The 15,510-nt window shown below is 43.2% G+C and overlaps 1 protein-coding gene across 11 annotated transcripts in view; it reads right to left on the bottom strand.

The window, feature by feature from the left end:
* Positions 1–15,510, bottom strand: part of adgrl2a (adhesion G protein-coupled receptor L2a) — a 196,411-nt gene that overhangs the window by 84,952 nt on the left and 95,949 nt on the right. For all 11 annotated transcript variants that reach the window (XR_004204698.1, XM_031800675.1, XM_031800674.1 and 8 more), the window contains exon 3: positions 14,603–14,816. Coding sequence is in view for 10 of the 11 variants with exons in the window: in XM_031800675.1 (XP_031656535.1) it covers positions 14,603–14,816 (214 nt within the window). In the remaining variant the exon portion in view is untranslated. The remainder of the gene's footprint in view (positions 1–14,602; positions 14,817–15,510) is intronic.

Raw genomic sequence — 15,510 nt, 5'->3', positions numbered from 1 at the left:
TAAAATAAAATGAAAACATGTTGTGGTGAGGCTTACTGTTAAAAATAAGGCCCCAAATAGACCATACAGCCTGAGAATTCTAACTGCTTACTTTTTCCTTGCTGTGACATGAAAATGGTGTCACACCTGAGGAAATACAGTAGCTGTCACTCCAGGGGACATAACCAATTAATACACTTCTATAATTAACTTTTTAAAATCTATTTTTCATCAAATAACACATATTGGCATTAGATTTATTTGTATCCTGTTGCAATTTTGTTCCTTTTAAGTGGTTATGAGTACAATATTTATATACTGTATTAATTCTCCCACACATGGTTTCTCACTCTTGGCAGGTGACCCTTCCTCTGGTGACCTCTGAGTCAGTCTCTGCCCTCTGGGGAGTGTCAAATTTGTTTTACCTCTCCCTAGTGATGATGCAGGTAGATACAGTGCCTTCAGAAAGTATTCACACCCCTTGAATCCTTCCACATTTTATTGTGTTACAGCCTGATTTCATGTCACTGACCTACACAATTTCCCCATAATGTCAAAGTGGAATTACTATATGGTTTTAGAAATGTTCAGAAATGAATAAAAAATGAAAAGTTGAAATGTCTCCAGTCGATTAGTATTCAACCCCTTTGTTATGGCAAAACTACAATTATTTTTATTTGTATTACCTTTATTTAACTAGTCAAGTCAGTTAAGAACAAATTCTTATTTATAATGACGGCCTACCTTGCTAGACGCTGGGTCAATTGTGCGCCTGCCCTATGTGACTCCCAATCACGGTCGAATGTGACTCAGCCTGGATTCGAACCAGGGACTGTAGTGACGCCTCTTGCACTGAGATGCTGCATCACTCGGGAGCCCAAATAAGTTCAAGAGTAAAAATTATGTAACAAGTCACATAATAAGTTGCATGGACTCTGTGTGCAATAACAGTGTTTAACACGACTACCTCATCTCTGTACCACACACATACAGATAATTGTAAGGTCCCTCAGTTGAGCAATGAATTTCAACCACAGATTCAACCACAAAAAAACAGGGAGGTTCTCCTATGCCTCATAAAGAAGGGCACATACTGATAGATGGGTAAAAAAACAGACATTGAATATCCTTTTGAGCATGGTGAAGTTATTATTTACACTTTGGATGGTGTATCAATACACCCAGTTACAACAAAGATACAGGAATCCTTCCTAACTCAGTTGCTAGAGAGGAAGGAAATTGAGGATGGATCAACAACATTGTAGTTACTCCACAATGCTAACATAGAGTGAAAAGAAGGAAGCCTGTGCAGAAAAAGAAAAAGAAAATGCTAAAACATGCATTCTGTTTGCAATAAGACACTAAATTAAAACTGCAAAACATGGGGCAAAGAAATCAACTTTATGTCCTGAATACAAAGCATTACGTTAGGGTAAAAGCATAAATAACACATCAATGAGTACCACTTCATATTTTTAAGCATGGTGGTGGCTGCATCATGTTATGGGTATGCTTGTTGTCGGAAAGACCTGGGGAGTTATTTTTGGTGATAAACAGACACTGGGAGACAAATTCACCTTTCAGCAGGACAATAACCTAAAACACAAGGCCAAATATACACTGGAGTTGCTTACCAAGATGACATGGAATGTTCCTGAGTGGCTTAGTTACAGTTTTGACTTAAATCAGCTTTAAAATCTATGGCAAGACCAGAAAATGGCTGTCTAGCAATTATCAACAACCAACTTGACGGAGCTTGAATAATTTTTTTAAGAATAATGTTCAAATATTCTATAATCCAAGTGTGCAAAAGCTCTTAGATACTTACCCAAAAAGACTCACTGCTGTAATCACTGCCAAAGGTGATTCTAACATATATTGACTCAGGGGTGTGAATAGCTATGTAAATGAGACATTTCTGCGTTTAATTTTCAATACATTTGCAGAAATGTCAAAAAACATGTTTTCATTTTGTCATTATGTGGTATTGTTTGTAGATGGGTGAGAGAAAAACATATTTAATCAATTTTGAATTCAGGCTGTAACAAAACAAAATGTGGAATAAGTCAAGGGGTTTGAATACTTTCTGAAGGCACTGTATTGGGGTGGGCTGTGTTGCTCCCATTCCTGGTCCTCACTCCCTGCATTAGACCATCCATCCCCTTGGTCCCTCTCTGTCTGTCTAACCAGTTTCACTCCTCCTGACCGATTGTTACGTGATCCACCCTGGGAGGGCCCCCATCAGCCGTGCATCTTTTAGAGATTTCCCCACTGCTCTCCAACACGCTCGGCCTCACGCCGAGCGAGACCCAGCGTCCATCTCAGTGGTCCTCCCATAGCGTTCCAATTCAGGGCATGGCACACCTAGGCAGCGTGCCTGGGGGGAGGGGGAGGAACCATCCTATTACGCACTGACGCCAGAGAACCATTACGTTTCTCAAACCCTGTCATTGACTGTTATGTGCTATACTCCAAAAACCCTCCAATAGAACACCTCTCGAGCGGCTTCGGCTGTGGATAGGTTGGGGCCTCCCACTTGGTGCCCACAAGTGTGCTTGGATCTCATCAATCACTGGAGGACTGGGTCCCTGTGCTTCGCTGTGTGCCCAGGTAAACCTCAACGTTGCAGGGTTGATCCTGGTTGATCCTGACAGAATTTTCTTCAGGTATAGATATTTCAGTGAAATGCTTAATTACAAGCACTTAACCAACAATGCAGTTTTAAGAAAATAATTACTAAATAAACTAAAGTTATAACAAGGATATAAACAGGGGGTACCGAATCAATGTGCAGGGGTACAGGTTAGTCAAGGTAATTGAGGTAACATGTATATGTACAGTAGTTAGGGTTAGAGTGACTACGCATAGATAATAAACAGCGAGTAGCAGAAGTGTAAACAAATGCAAATAGTTCAGGTAGCCATTTGATTAATTGTTCAGCAGTCTTTTGGACCTAGACTTGGTGCTCCGGTACCACTTGCCGTGCGGTAGCAGAGTGAACAATCTATGACTTGGGTGATTGGAGTCTTTGGCAATTTTTTGTGCCTTCCTCTGACACCGCTTAGTATAGAGGCCCTGGATGGCAGGAAGCTTGGCCCCAGTGATGTACTGGGCAATAAGCACTACCCTCTGTAGAACCCTACGGTCGGATGCCGAGCAGTTGCCATACAAGATGGTGATGCTACCGTTCAGGATGCTCTTGATGGTGCAGCTGTATAACTTTGAGGATCTGGGCACCCATGCCAAATCTTTTCAGAGGGGGAATAGGTGGTGCCTTCTTCACATACCAAACATTAAGCTATGCAAGTCCAAAGATTAAGCAGGTCTGTACAGTGAAAGTGTGAATGGCTCATTAAATCAGCTATGGTTCGATTAATCGCTCCAATATTACTTGGATAACTGTGGCAATTCTAGATGTGAGATACTGTGCTGAACTTTGGGAATGCATACATTTAGCAGACCCAAAACCTATTTTTACATTGAAAGAGCAGGTCATTTCCATGTAAAAGGACACATCAAATCGAATAAAAGATTATGGAATTTATACCAAATTCAACCATTATCCATCCTAAAAATGTGAAATAAACAAAGGCTTAGATTTCTTGTCAAACAGATGGAAAATGTTTGACCAGAAAAAGTATTAAAAAGTATTAGAAATACATCAAAACACAATAATGTTGAAGTAAAGACCCCTGGCAACTATTATCAACACATATTTAGTTTTGGATCCATTTTTCTGCCTTCTGTAAGTTTAAGAAACATTGCCTTATGCCTTGAAATTCCATTACCAAAAACCCACATATTTTAAAGATATTTTCTAAGGATAATGAAAGTTCACAGAAGTAACAAGCAAAGGTAGACCTATCAATTAGTTGTAGTGTTTTTATTTATGAATTATTAAGTGATTAAAACAATCGGTAACTGAATTTCTGCAATTGAATTGGCTACAATAAGAAATCATAGTAGTCACAAACCACAGCTGAGTACATAGGCTTGGACAGTACTGCACAGCACAGTAAAGAAAAGTAGAGTATAATTCATTTTTTTTGTGTGTAAAATATTCAGTGTAATTCGTTAAAAGTAGTCCTAGTGCATATAGTTGTATGGTTTGTTAAACTTTTAAATCAATGGTTTTGTTTAGCATACATTTTAAGTGAAGTGAGTCTCTGTTACTGTAGAATTGCCCCGCATTTCATTAATGCCTTGTGATCTTGGGTGCTAATTCAAGCTGTCCCTAATGATAGAATTATGAAAATGATTTGTTTTGCATTCATCCATTAATAAGTTATGCAGCAAACAATATGTTATTATAGTGTGAAGACTAGATAAAAGAAAACATACTACTAAATCCTAACTTCAAATACATTTCTTTTCCGTGGCTTTCACATAAAGCATGTATTGATGTCAATGGAAGATTTTCACAAAATATGATGTTATCCAGTGTTAGTATTTGGCTCAGCGTGATACAGTTGTGCGAATGTTCAGAATATTCTTAGTATTTTTTTCCATGAATTGTCTCTGACTGGCATGAGCTGGTTTTAAACATACAACAACCTTTTCATCCAAAAAATGCTACACTTTTATGGACAAGCTGTGCATTAAAAACAAAGCAAAATAGATCAATTATAACGCAACCAAAAGCAATCACTCGCTAATACAGTATACTCGCTGATGGAAGCCAGCTAGTTTATTCAACACTATCACAATGGAGGGTCATATTCTCATAGACACCTTTGTAAAGTCTGTGGAACCATTGCCTTTGTTCTAACGAGATACACCCTTTTCACATTATTGTGCCAACCCCATGTGTACTCTGCTAAATTTTATTTTCATATGGCCCATTCCAGCAACGATGGTGGTTGTTTAACCAGGACCATGCAGTCAGAAGAGTTTGGCTTGGTTTGGCCGGCGTGAAAAGGCTATTAGAGGCTTGGGTGAAAAGATGTTGGAGGACGTCTAAGGACAATGTTTGATCCAGTGGGCAATTTCTCTGTGACTATATGTCTAAGCCTGTGTACTACTCAGCAGGGTCAAACACATGGGGTATTAGAAACCTCTCAGGCCGGATCAACCGTGGGAGTCAGCTATCTGACTTCATCAAATACGACTTGACAATAACCCCCCTGAATACAACGGCAACTCTGTTTTATTTCATTATTTCTTATTTCCCCAGACAGATTTGCCAGAGTTGCTGACAGCTTCAAATGATCCAATATCTTGGGTTGTGGCGCTCGTACGTCATGCCATCCCATGCACTTTATCTCACTGCAACCCTGTGTGACAGGACCTTGTGTATTAAGATGCACAACTATACTACGGATTGTTTACTGAGGTGTGCAGGTGTTCATATCTATTCCAGCCACATTCAAGCAATGCTTTGTGTAGTCAGAGAAAGTGCTTACTATTAGAATATTAGTCCATGTTTTATTATGAAAATCAGTGTATTGCTAAAAAGACTATCCTGAGCCCTATACTACAAATATAGGTTGAGGAATTAGTGAGGAAACTTTGGTCAACTCGAACTAACCTGCTCCAGCGTAGGCTAACTACATTCATCCCGAATGAAGAATCTAAGCAGCAAGGTGAAGAACAATTCAATCAGATTCTCTCTCTCAGTTTTTCACAATTCCTGACATTTAATCCTCGTAACAATTCCCTGTTTTAGGTCAGTTAGGACTCCAGCAGCAAACCTGAACCTATAGGGGAGGGTCCGGGTGGGCATCTACTCTCGGTGGGGGATCGGGTGGGGGCTCCGGTGGTGGCTCCGGTGTGGGACGCAGACCCCGCTCTGCTTTAGGCTCCCCCCACTTTGGTGGCGCCTCCGGTGCAAGGGATCATCGCTGGGACCTCCGGACCGTAGATCGTCGCTGCAAGATCTTGACTGGGGACCGTCGCTGGAGGCTCCGAACTGGGGACCGTCGCTGGAGGCTCCGTGCCCTGGATCTTCACTGCAGGCTCCGGGCCATGGATTATCACTGGAGGCTTCGGGCCATGGATTATCACTGGAGGCTCGGGGCCATGGATTATCACTGGAGGCTTCGTGCCATGGATCTTCACTACAGGCTCCGGGCCGTGGATCATCACTAGAGGCTTCGTACGTGGAGCCAGAACAGGTCTCACCGGACTGAGGAGACGTACTGGAAGCCTGGTGCGTGGAGCTGCCACAGGGCTTACCAGGCTGGGGAGACTGGAGGCCTGGTACGTGGAACCGGAACAGGTCTCACCGGACTGGGGAGATGCACTGTAAGCCTGGTGCGTGGAGCAGGCACCGGATACACTGGGCCGTGGAGGCGCACTGTAGGTATCGAGCGTAGAGCTGGCACAACCCGTCCTGGCTGGATGCCCACTTCCACCCGGCAAATGTGGGGTGCTGGCACAGAGCGCACCAGCCTGTGAATGCTCACTGGAGACACAGTGCGCATCACCGCTTAACACGGTGCCTGAACAGTCACACACACCCCACGGTAAGCTTGGTCCTTCTTTGTTGGGGTGTTCTGTATTGCTCGTTGTCGGTGGAAGGAAGAGTGGACCAAAGCGCAGCGTGGAAAGTGTTCATGATATTTATTTTCAAGAAACACTCAAAAAATAACAAATCAAAAAACAAAAGCGAACAGTTCCGTCAGGCACAAACACTGGACAGAAAATAACACCCCACAAAACCCAAACGGAAAATCACAACTCATATATGATCCCCAATCAGAGACAACGATAGACAGCTGCCTCAGATTGGGAACCACACTCGGCAAAACAAGGAAATAGAAAACATAGATTTTCCCACCCGAGTCATACCCTGACCTAACCAAACATAGAGAATAAATAAGGTTCTCTAAGGTCAGGGCGTGACACTGACTGAGCTGGTGTAACTGAATCAGGTTTGTAGGCCTCCTTGCTCACACACGCTTTTTCAGTTCTGCCTACAGATTTCTATAGGATTGAGGTCAGGGCTTTGTGATGGCCACTCCAATACCTTCACTTTGCTGTCCTTAAGCCATTTTGCCACAAATTTAGAAGTATGCTTGGGGTCATTGTCCATTTGGAAGACCCATTTGCGACCAATCTTTAACTTTAACTGATGTCTTGAGATGTTGCTTCAATATATCCCATAAGTTTCCTCCCTCATGATGCCATCTATTTTGAAAAGTGCACCAGTCCCTCCTGCAGCAAAGCACTCCCACAACATGATGCTGCCACCCCCGTGCTTCACGTTTGGGATGATGTTCTTCGGGTTGCAAGCCTCTCCCTATTTCCTCCAAACATAATGATGGTTATTATAGCCAAACAGTTCTATTTTTGCTTCATCAGATCAGAGGACATTTGTCCAAAAGTACGATCTTTGTCCCCATGTGCAGTTGCAAACCGTAGTCTGGCTTTTGTATGGCGGTTTTGGAGCAGTGGCTTCTTCCTTGCTGAGCCGCCTTTCAGGTTATGTCGATATAGGACTCGTTTTACTGTGGATATAGATACTTTTGTACCTGTTTCCACCAGCATCTTCACAAGGTCCTTGGCTGTTGTTCTGGGATTGATTTGCATTTTTTTCAAAGTATGTTCATCTCTAAGAGACAGAACGCGTCTCCTTCCTGAGAGGTATGTCGGCAGCCTGGTCCCATGGTGTTTCTACTTGCTTACTATTGTTTGTACAGATGAACGTGGTACCTTCAGGGATTTGGAAATTGCTCCCAAAGATGAACCAGACTTGTGTCTACAATTTTTTTCTGGGGTCTTGGCTGATTTCTTTTCATGCACTGGGTTTGAAGGTAGGCCTTGAAATACATCCACAGGTACACCTCCAATTTACTCAAATAATTTGCCTATCGGAAGCTTCTAAAGCCATGACATCATTTTTGTGATACAGTGAATTATAAGTGAAATAATCTGTCTGTAAACAATTGATGGAAAAAGGACATGTGTCATGCACAAAGTAGATGTCCTAAACAACTTGCCAAAACTATAGTTTGTTAATAATTAACAAGAAATGTGTGGAGTGGTTGAAAAACAAGTTTTAATGACTCCAACAGAAGTGTATGTAAACTTCCGACTTCAACTGTATGTATCCTATTCTACTGTATCTTAGTCTATGCTTCCATAAATGTATATATTCTTAATTCCATTCCTGTACTTAGACTTGTGTGTATTGTGCATATGTTGTGAAATTGTTAGATATTACGTATTAGATATTACTGCACTGTTGGAGCTAGAAACACAAGCATTTCGATACACCCACAATAACATCTGCTACACGTTTATGTGACCAATAAAATTGGATTTGATTTACAATAATTGTATCGATAGGAGAGGGAAAAAGGTGCTTGTGCATAACCACACCAATGCACACCACAGTAATAATATCCGGACCCACGATCGGTCTATCGATGTCACCGCATGAAGAGGCATAAACAGACTCACCCCATCGCGACGTCTCCCAATGGCTAACTTTCTAGCCCTTGCTATCTGCTTGCTTGTTAATTCGGCCTGCTAACTGCTAGCTTGTTTAGCCCCAGTCCGATAACTGCTAGCTTGTTTAGCCCCGGCCTACTAACTGTTAGCTTGTTAGCACAGGCCTGCTAACTGTCTGAATCGCCGCGTCCCCAGCCAGCCCAACCACTCACTTGACCCATATTCACTTTCAATCTCTTTTCGATTTTTAATTCGATTATACCTTCCGGTAACCTGCCTCACCCAATTTGATACGGAATCGCTATTATTTTTAATTTTTAGAACACATTCAAGAACCTCCAGAAGCTAACCAGCTAAACCAGCTACAAGCTATTTAGTCATTGTTAGCCACTGCTAGCGGCTTTTACCTTCTGCACAGCCAGATAGTTTTTTTAACCTGGATAATACTCGCCAGTCTAGCCTCACTGCCCCATCCACCGCTGCCCCCCTGGACACTGATCACTTTGCTACATAGCTGATGCATGCTGGACTGTCAATTAATCACGGTACTCCATTCTGCTTGTTTATGTTTTATCTGTCGGCCCCAGCCGCACTCAGGCTCTGTGTGTAGTTAATCCGACCCTCCCTGCCTAGTCAACGCCATTTTACCTGCTGTTGTTGTGCTAGCTCATTAGCTGTTGTTGTCTCACCTACTGTTTTAGCTAGCTCTCCCAATTCAACACCTGTGATTACTGTATGCCTCGCTGTATGTCTCTATCAAATGTCAATATGCCTTGTATACTGTTGTTCAGGTTAGTTATCATTGGTTTAGTTTACAATGGAGCCCCTAGTTCCACTCTTCATACCCCTGATACCTCCTTTGTCCCACCTCCCACACATGCGGCCCACCTCCCACACATCGATCATCCTATTTTTCTAACTTAATTGAGGAAAATAAGAACAATCCGAAATTCCTTTTTGATACTGTCGCAAAGCTAACTAAAAAGCAGCATTCCCCAAGAGAGGATGACTTTCACTTTAGCAGTGATAAATTCATGATCAAAAGATTATGATTATTAGAAAGCAAATTACGGACTCCTCTTTAAACCTGCGTATTCCTCCAAACCTCAGTTGTCCTGAGTCTGCACAACTCTGCCAGGACCTAGGATCAAGAGAGACGCTCAAGTGTTTTAGTACTATATCTCTTGACACAATTATGAAAATAATCATGGCCTCTAAACCTTCAAGCTGCATACTGGACCCTATTCCAACTAAACTACTGAAAGAGCTGCTTCCTGTGCTTGGCCCTCCTATGTTGAACATAATAAACGGCTCTCTATCCACTGGATGTGTACCAAACTCACTAAAAGTGGCAGTAATAAAGCCTCTCTTGAAAAAGCCAAACCTTGACCCAGAAAATATAAAAAACTATCGGCCTATATCGAATCTTCCATTCCTCTCAAAAATTTTAGAGAAGGCTGTTGCGCAGCAACTCACTGCCTTCCTGAAGACAAACAATGTATACGAAATGCTTCAGTCTGGTTTTAGACCCCATCATAGCACTGAGACGGCACTTGTGAAGGTGGTAAATGACATTTTAATGGCATCGGACCGAGGCTCTGCATCTGTCCTCGTGCTCCTAGACCTTAGTGCTGCTTTTGATACCATCGATCACCACATTCTTTTGGAGAGATTGGAAACCCAAATTGGTCTACACGGACATGTTCTGGCCTGGTTTAGATCTTATCTGTCGGAAAGATATCAGTTTGTCTCTGTGAATGGTTTGTCCTCTGACAAATCAACTGTAAATTTCGGTGTTCCTCAAGGTTCCGTTTTAGGACCACTATTGTTTTCACTATATATTTTACCTCTTGGGGATGTTATTCGAAAACATAATGTAAACTTTCACTGCTATGCGGATGACACACAGCTGTACATTTCAATGAAACATGGTGAAGCCCCAAAATTGCCCTCGCTAGAAGCATGTGTTTCAGACATAAGGAAGTGGATGGCTGCAAACTTTCTACTATTAAACTCGGACAAAACAGAGATGCTTGTTCTAGGTCCCAAGAAACAAAGAGATCTTCTGTTGAATCTGACAATTAATCGTAATGGTTGTACAGTCGTCTCAAATAAAACTGAAGGACCTCGGCGTTACTCTGGACCCTGATCTCTCTTTTGAAGAACATATCAAGACCATTTCGAGGACAGCTTTTTTCCATCTACGTAACATTGCAAAAATCAGAAACTTTCTGTCCAAAAATGATGCAGAAAAATTTATCCATGCTTTTGTCACTTCTAGGTTAGACTACTGCAATGCTCTATTTTCCGGCTACCCGGATAAAGCACTAAATAAACTTCAGTTAGTGCTAAATACGGCTGCTAGAATCCTGACTAGAACCAAAAAATGGGATCATATTACTCCAGTGCTAGCCTCTCTACACTGGCTTCCTGTCAAAGCAAGGGCTGATTTCAAGGTTTTACTGCTAACCTACAAAGCATTACATGGGCTTGCTCCTACCTATCTCTCTGATTTGGTCCTGCCGTACATACCTACACGTACGCTACGGTCACAAGACGCAGGCCTCCTAATTGTCCCTAGAATTTCTAAGCAAACAGCTGGAGGCAGGGCTTTCTCCTATAGAGCTCCATTTTTATGGAACGGTCTGCCTACCCATGTCAGAGACGCAAACTCGGTCTCAACCTTTAAGTCTTTACTGAAGACTCATCTCTTCAGTGGGTCATATGATTGAGTGTAGTCTGGCCCAGGAGTGGGAAGGTGAACGGAAAGGCTCTGGAGCAACGAACCGCCCTTGCTGTCTCTGCCTGGCCGGTTCCCCTCTTTCCACTGGGATTCTCTGCCTCTAACCCTATTACAGGGGCTGAGTCACTGGCTTGCTGGGGCTCTCTCATGCCGTCCCTGGAGGGGGTGCGTCACCTGAGTGGGTTGATTCACTGTTGTGGTCATCCTGTCTGGGTTGGCGCCCCCCTTTGGGTTGTGCCGTGGCGGAGATCTTTGTGGGCTATACTCAGCCTAGTCTCAGGATGGTAAGTTGGTGGTTGAAGATATCCCTCTAGTGGTGTGGGGGCTGTGCTTTAGCAAAGTGGGTGGGGTTATATCCTTCCTGTTTGGCCCTGTCCGGGGGTGTCCTCGGATGGGGCCACAGTGTCTCCTGACCCCTCCTGTCTCAGCCTCCAGTATTTATGCTGCAGTAGTTTATGTGTCGGGGGGCTGGGGTCAGTTTGTTATATCTGGAGTACTTCTCCTGTCCTATTCAGTGTCCTGTGTGAATCTAAGTGTGCGTTCTCTAATTCTCTCCTTCTCTCTTTCTTTCTCTCTCTCGGAGGACCTGAGCCCTAGGACCATGCCCCAGGACTACCTGACATGATGACTCCTAGCTGTCCCCAGTCCACCTGGCCATGCTGCTGTTCCAGTTTCAACTGATCTGAGCCCTAGGACCATGCCCCAGGACTACCTGACATGATGACTCCTTGCTGTCCCCAGTCCACCTGGCCATGCTGCTGCTCCAGTTTCAACTTCCACCTGACTGTGCTGCTGCTCCAGTTTCAACTTCCACCTGACTGTGCTGCTGCTCCAGTTTCAACTGTTCTGCCTTATTATTATTCGACCATGCTGGTCATTTATGAACATTTGAACATCTTGGCCATGTTCTGTTATAATCTCCACCCGGCACAGCCAGAAGAGGACTGGCCACCCCACATAGCCTGGTTCCTCTCTAGGTTTCTTCCTAGGTATTGGCCTTTCTAGGGAGTTTTTCCTAGCCACCGTGCTTCTACACCTGCATTGCTTGCTGTTTGGGGTTTTAGGCTGGGTTTCTGTACAGCACTTTGAGATATCAGCTGATGTACGAAGGGCTATATAAATAAATTTGATTTGATTTGATTTGACGCGGTGACCTCACCCAAACAGGTCACTGACCATCTCGAATCCCACCGTACCTTCTCCGCTGTGCAATCTGGTTTCCGAGCCGGTCACGGGTGCACCCCAGCCACGCTCAAGGTACTAAACGATATCATAACCGCCATCGATAAAAGACAGTACTGTGCAGCCGTCTTCATCGACCTTGCCAAGGCTTTCGACTCTGTCAATCACCATATTCTTATCGGCAGACTCAGTAGCCTCGGTTTTTCTGATGACGGCCGTGCCTGGTTCACCAACTACTTTGCAGACAGAGTTCAGTGTGTCAAATCGTAGGGCATGCTGTCCGGTCCTCTGGCAGTCTCTATGGGGGTGCCACAGGGTTCAATTCTCGGGCCGACTCTTTTCTCTGTATATATCAATGATGTTGCTCTTGCTGCGGGCGATTCCCTGATCCACCTCTACGCAGACGACACCATTCTATATACTTCGGGCCCGTCCTTGGACACTGTGCTATCTAACCTCCAAACGAGCTTCAATGCCATACAACACTCCTTCCGCGGCCTCCAACTGCTCTTAAATGCTAGTAAAACCAAATGCATGCTTTTCAACTGTTCCCTGCCTGCACCCGCACGCCTGACTAGCATCACCACCCTGGATGGTTCCGACCTTGAATATTTGGACATCTATAAGTACCTAGGTGTCTGGCTAGACTGTAAACTCTCCTCCAGACTCATATCAAACATCTCCAATCGAAAATCAAATCTAGAGTCGGCTTTCTATTCCGCAACAAAGCCTCCTTCACTCACGCCGCCAAACTTACTCTAGTAAAACTGACTATCCTACCGATCCTCGACTTCAGCGATGTCATCTACAAAATAGCTTCCAACACTCTACTCAGCAAACTGGATGCAGTTTATCACAGTGCCATCCGTTTTGTCACTAAAGCACATTATACCACCCACCACTGCGACCTGTATGCTCTAGTCGGCTGGCCCTCGCTACATATTCGTCGCCAGACCCACTGGCTCCAGGTCATCTACAAGTCCATGCTAGGTAAAGCTCCGCCTTATCTCAGTTCACTGGTCACGATGGCAACACCCACCTGTAGCACACGCTCCAGCAGGTGTATCTCACTGATCATCCCTAAAGCCAACACCTCATTTGGCCGCCTTTCGTTCCAGTTCTCTGCTGCCTGTGACTGGAACGAATTGCAAAAATCTCTGAAGTTGGAGACTTTTATCTCCCTCACCAACTTCAAACATCTGCTTTCTGAGCAGCTAACCGATCACTGCAGCTGTACATAGTCTATCGGTAAATAGCCCACCCATTTTTACCTACCTCATCCCCATACTGTTTTTATTTATTTACTTTTCTGCTCTTTTGCACACCAATATCTCTACCTGTACATGACCATCTGATCATTTATCACTCCAGTGTTAATCTGCAAAATTGTAATTATTCGCCTACCTCCTCATGCCTTTTGCACACAATGTATATAGACATTCTTTTTTTTCTACTGTGTTATTGACTTGATAATTGTTTACTCCATGTGTAACTCTGTGTTGTCTGTCCACACTGCTATGCTTTATCTTGGCCAGGTCGCAGTTGGAAATGAGAACTTGTTCTCAACTAGCCTACCTGGTTAAATAAAGGTTAAATAAATAAAAATTATTTAAAAAAGATGCCACTTCTAAAAGTCTATTTCAAACGATAGCCTGCTGAATTTGCAATATAACTTTTCTTTCATTTGGATTTTGGCACAAATTAAAATGTGGCACTGACTTGCCCATGGATTGATGTTTCAGCAGTGTCTCAATGAACACCCATACAGAAAACTAATGTATTATAATACACACTGAGTATACCAAACATTAGGAACACCCTCCTAATATTGAGTTATCTATGTCTCAATTGTCTCAAGGTTTAAAAATCCTTCTTTAATCTGTCTCCTCTCCTTCATCTACACTGATTGAAGTGGATTTAACAAGTGACATCAATAGGGGATCATAACTTTCACCAGCATTCGCCTACAGTATGTCATGGAAAGAGCAGGTGTTCATAATGATTTGTACACTCAGTGTATGTCACTATATTAGGGTTTGGTATGGACAGTTCGGCGTTCGACTAGCCATGTGCGACATGCAAGCGCAGTTACAAGCCTGCTAGAGTTAGAGGGCAGTTGGACGAGCAATATCCACTGTCATAGTATGGATGAAGCCTGAGCTGGAGTAGCAAGCTAACTGAAGCCGAGTAGATCTAGCTTGCTTCATAGTATACCCCTCTGTAGTGTGTAGTCCAAAGACTCCTGTCTGTACAAAAAACAGGTGTAAAAACAACAGTTCCCATCAGGAATTACAGGGGGTTTACCTTTGTGACATGATCTTGTAGGCGTCTGGGAGATAGCAGTTTATGTTCTCCATCTGGAAGGGGTCAGCGTCACAGATCTTGTCGTCAGTTCGGCCGTAGTTGGCACTTTCAATCATGATGACATCACTTCCTGGACAGCGTAGGTCGATCGGATAACCCTCACAAGACAGCTCTCTCCTCACTAAGCCGAACGGCAGGGCAGCCCGGATAAACCCTGAGGGAATAGAAGAGTCTTCTATCAGTACAAAAGAAAATCAAAGAGAGAAATGTAGCCACTCTGAAAAAGACTCACCAATGCTGTAGCCTGGAAAATTACTAAGAATTACAAAACGTGCTTGGCTAAGACAGGGATATGAGATGACAGAACTTTCATCTCACAAGTACATTTCTGAAGAAATGTTACATCATTAAGTGTTTGAAAAATAGTTAATTGTTTTGGTTCCTGAAATCACTGTACTGTTTATCAATGACGAATGTGAAACCTCTCCTGTTACTATTTTGATTAAAAGTTTCGGACTCTCCTTTTTAACTGAAATGCTGTGTATCAATTAGCTTTAACGACACCATTTGAAGCACTGCATTTAAGTTTCCTTTATTCTCTCCATGGAAATTTAGAGAGGTGGGGGCTTGTGTTCTAAAAAATGTGAACACGGCCAAATAGCTGTGCTTATGGCTGGGTAAAGTTAACTATTTTGCTCCGTTTTCTTCTCTCTCAATTAATGATTTTGAAAGGACAGCTTTCCTTCCATTCCAGCTATGAACTGTAACATCTTCAGAATATTAAAGGAACTGTAGCGAATACATCATTCTCTAGAAATAGACTGAACTCTCTATAACTTGCCAATGACAATGGTTTCACCGAGTTACAATTTAGTACAGACACAGACTTCTGGCATTTGCACTGCTGA

The sequence above is a fragment of the Oncorhynchus kisutch genome, linkage group LG21 (genome assembly GCF_002021735.2).
Source record: "Oncorhynchus kisutch isolate 150728-3 linkage group LG21, Okis_V2, whole genome shotgun sequence".
Classification (NCBI taxonomy): domain Eukaryota; kingdom Metazoa; phylum Chordata; class Actinopteri; order Salmoniformes; family Salmonidae; genus Oncorhynchus; species Oncorhynchus kisutch.
This window is presented reverse-complemented; position numbering and strand designations above follow the sequence as displayed.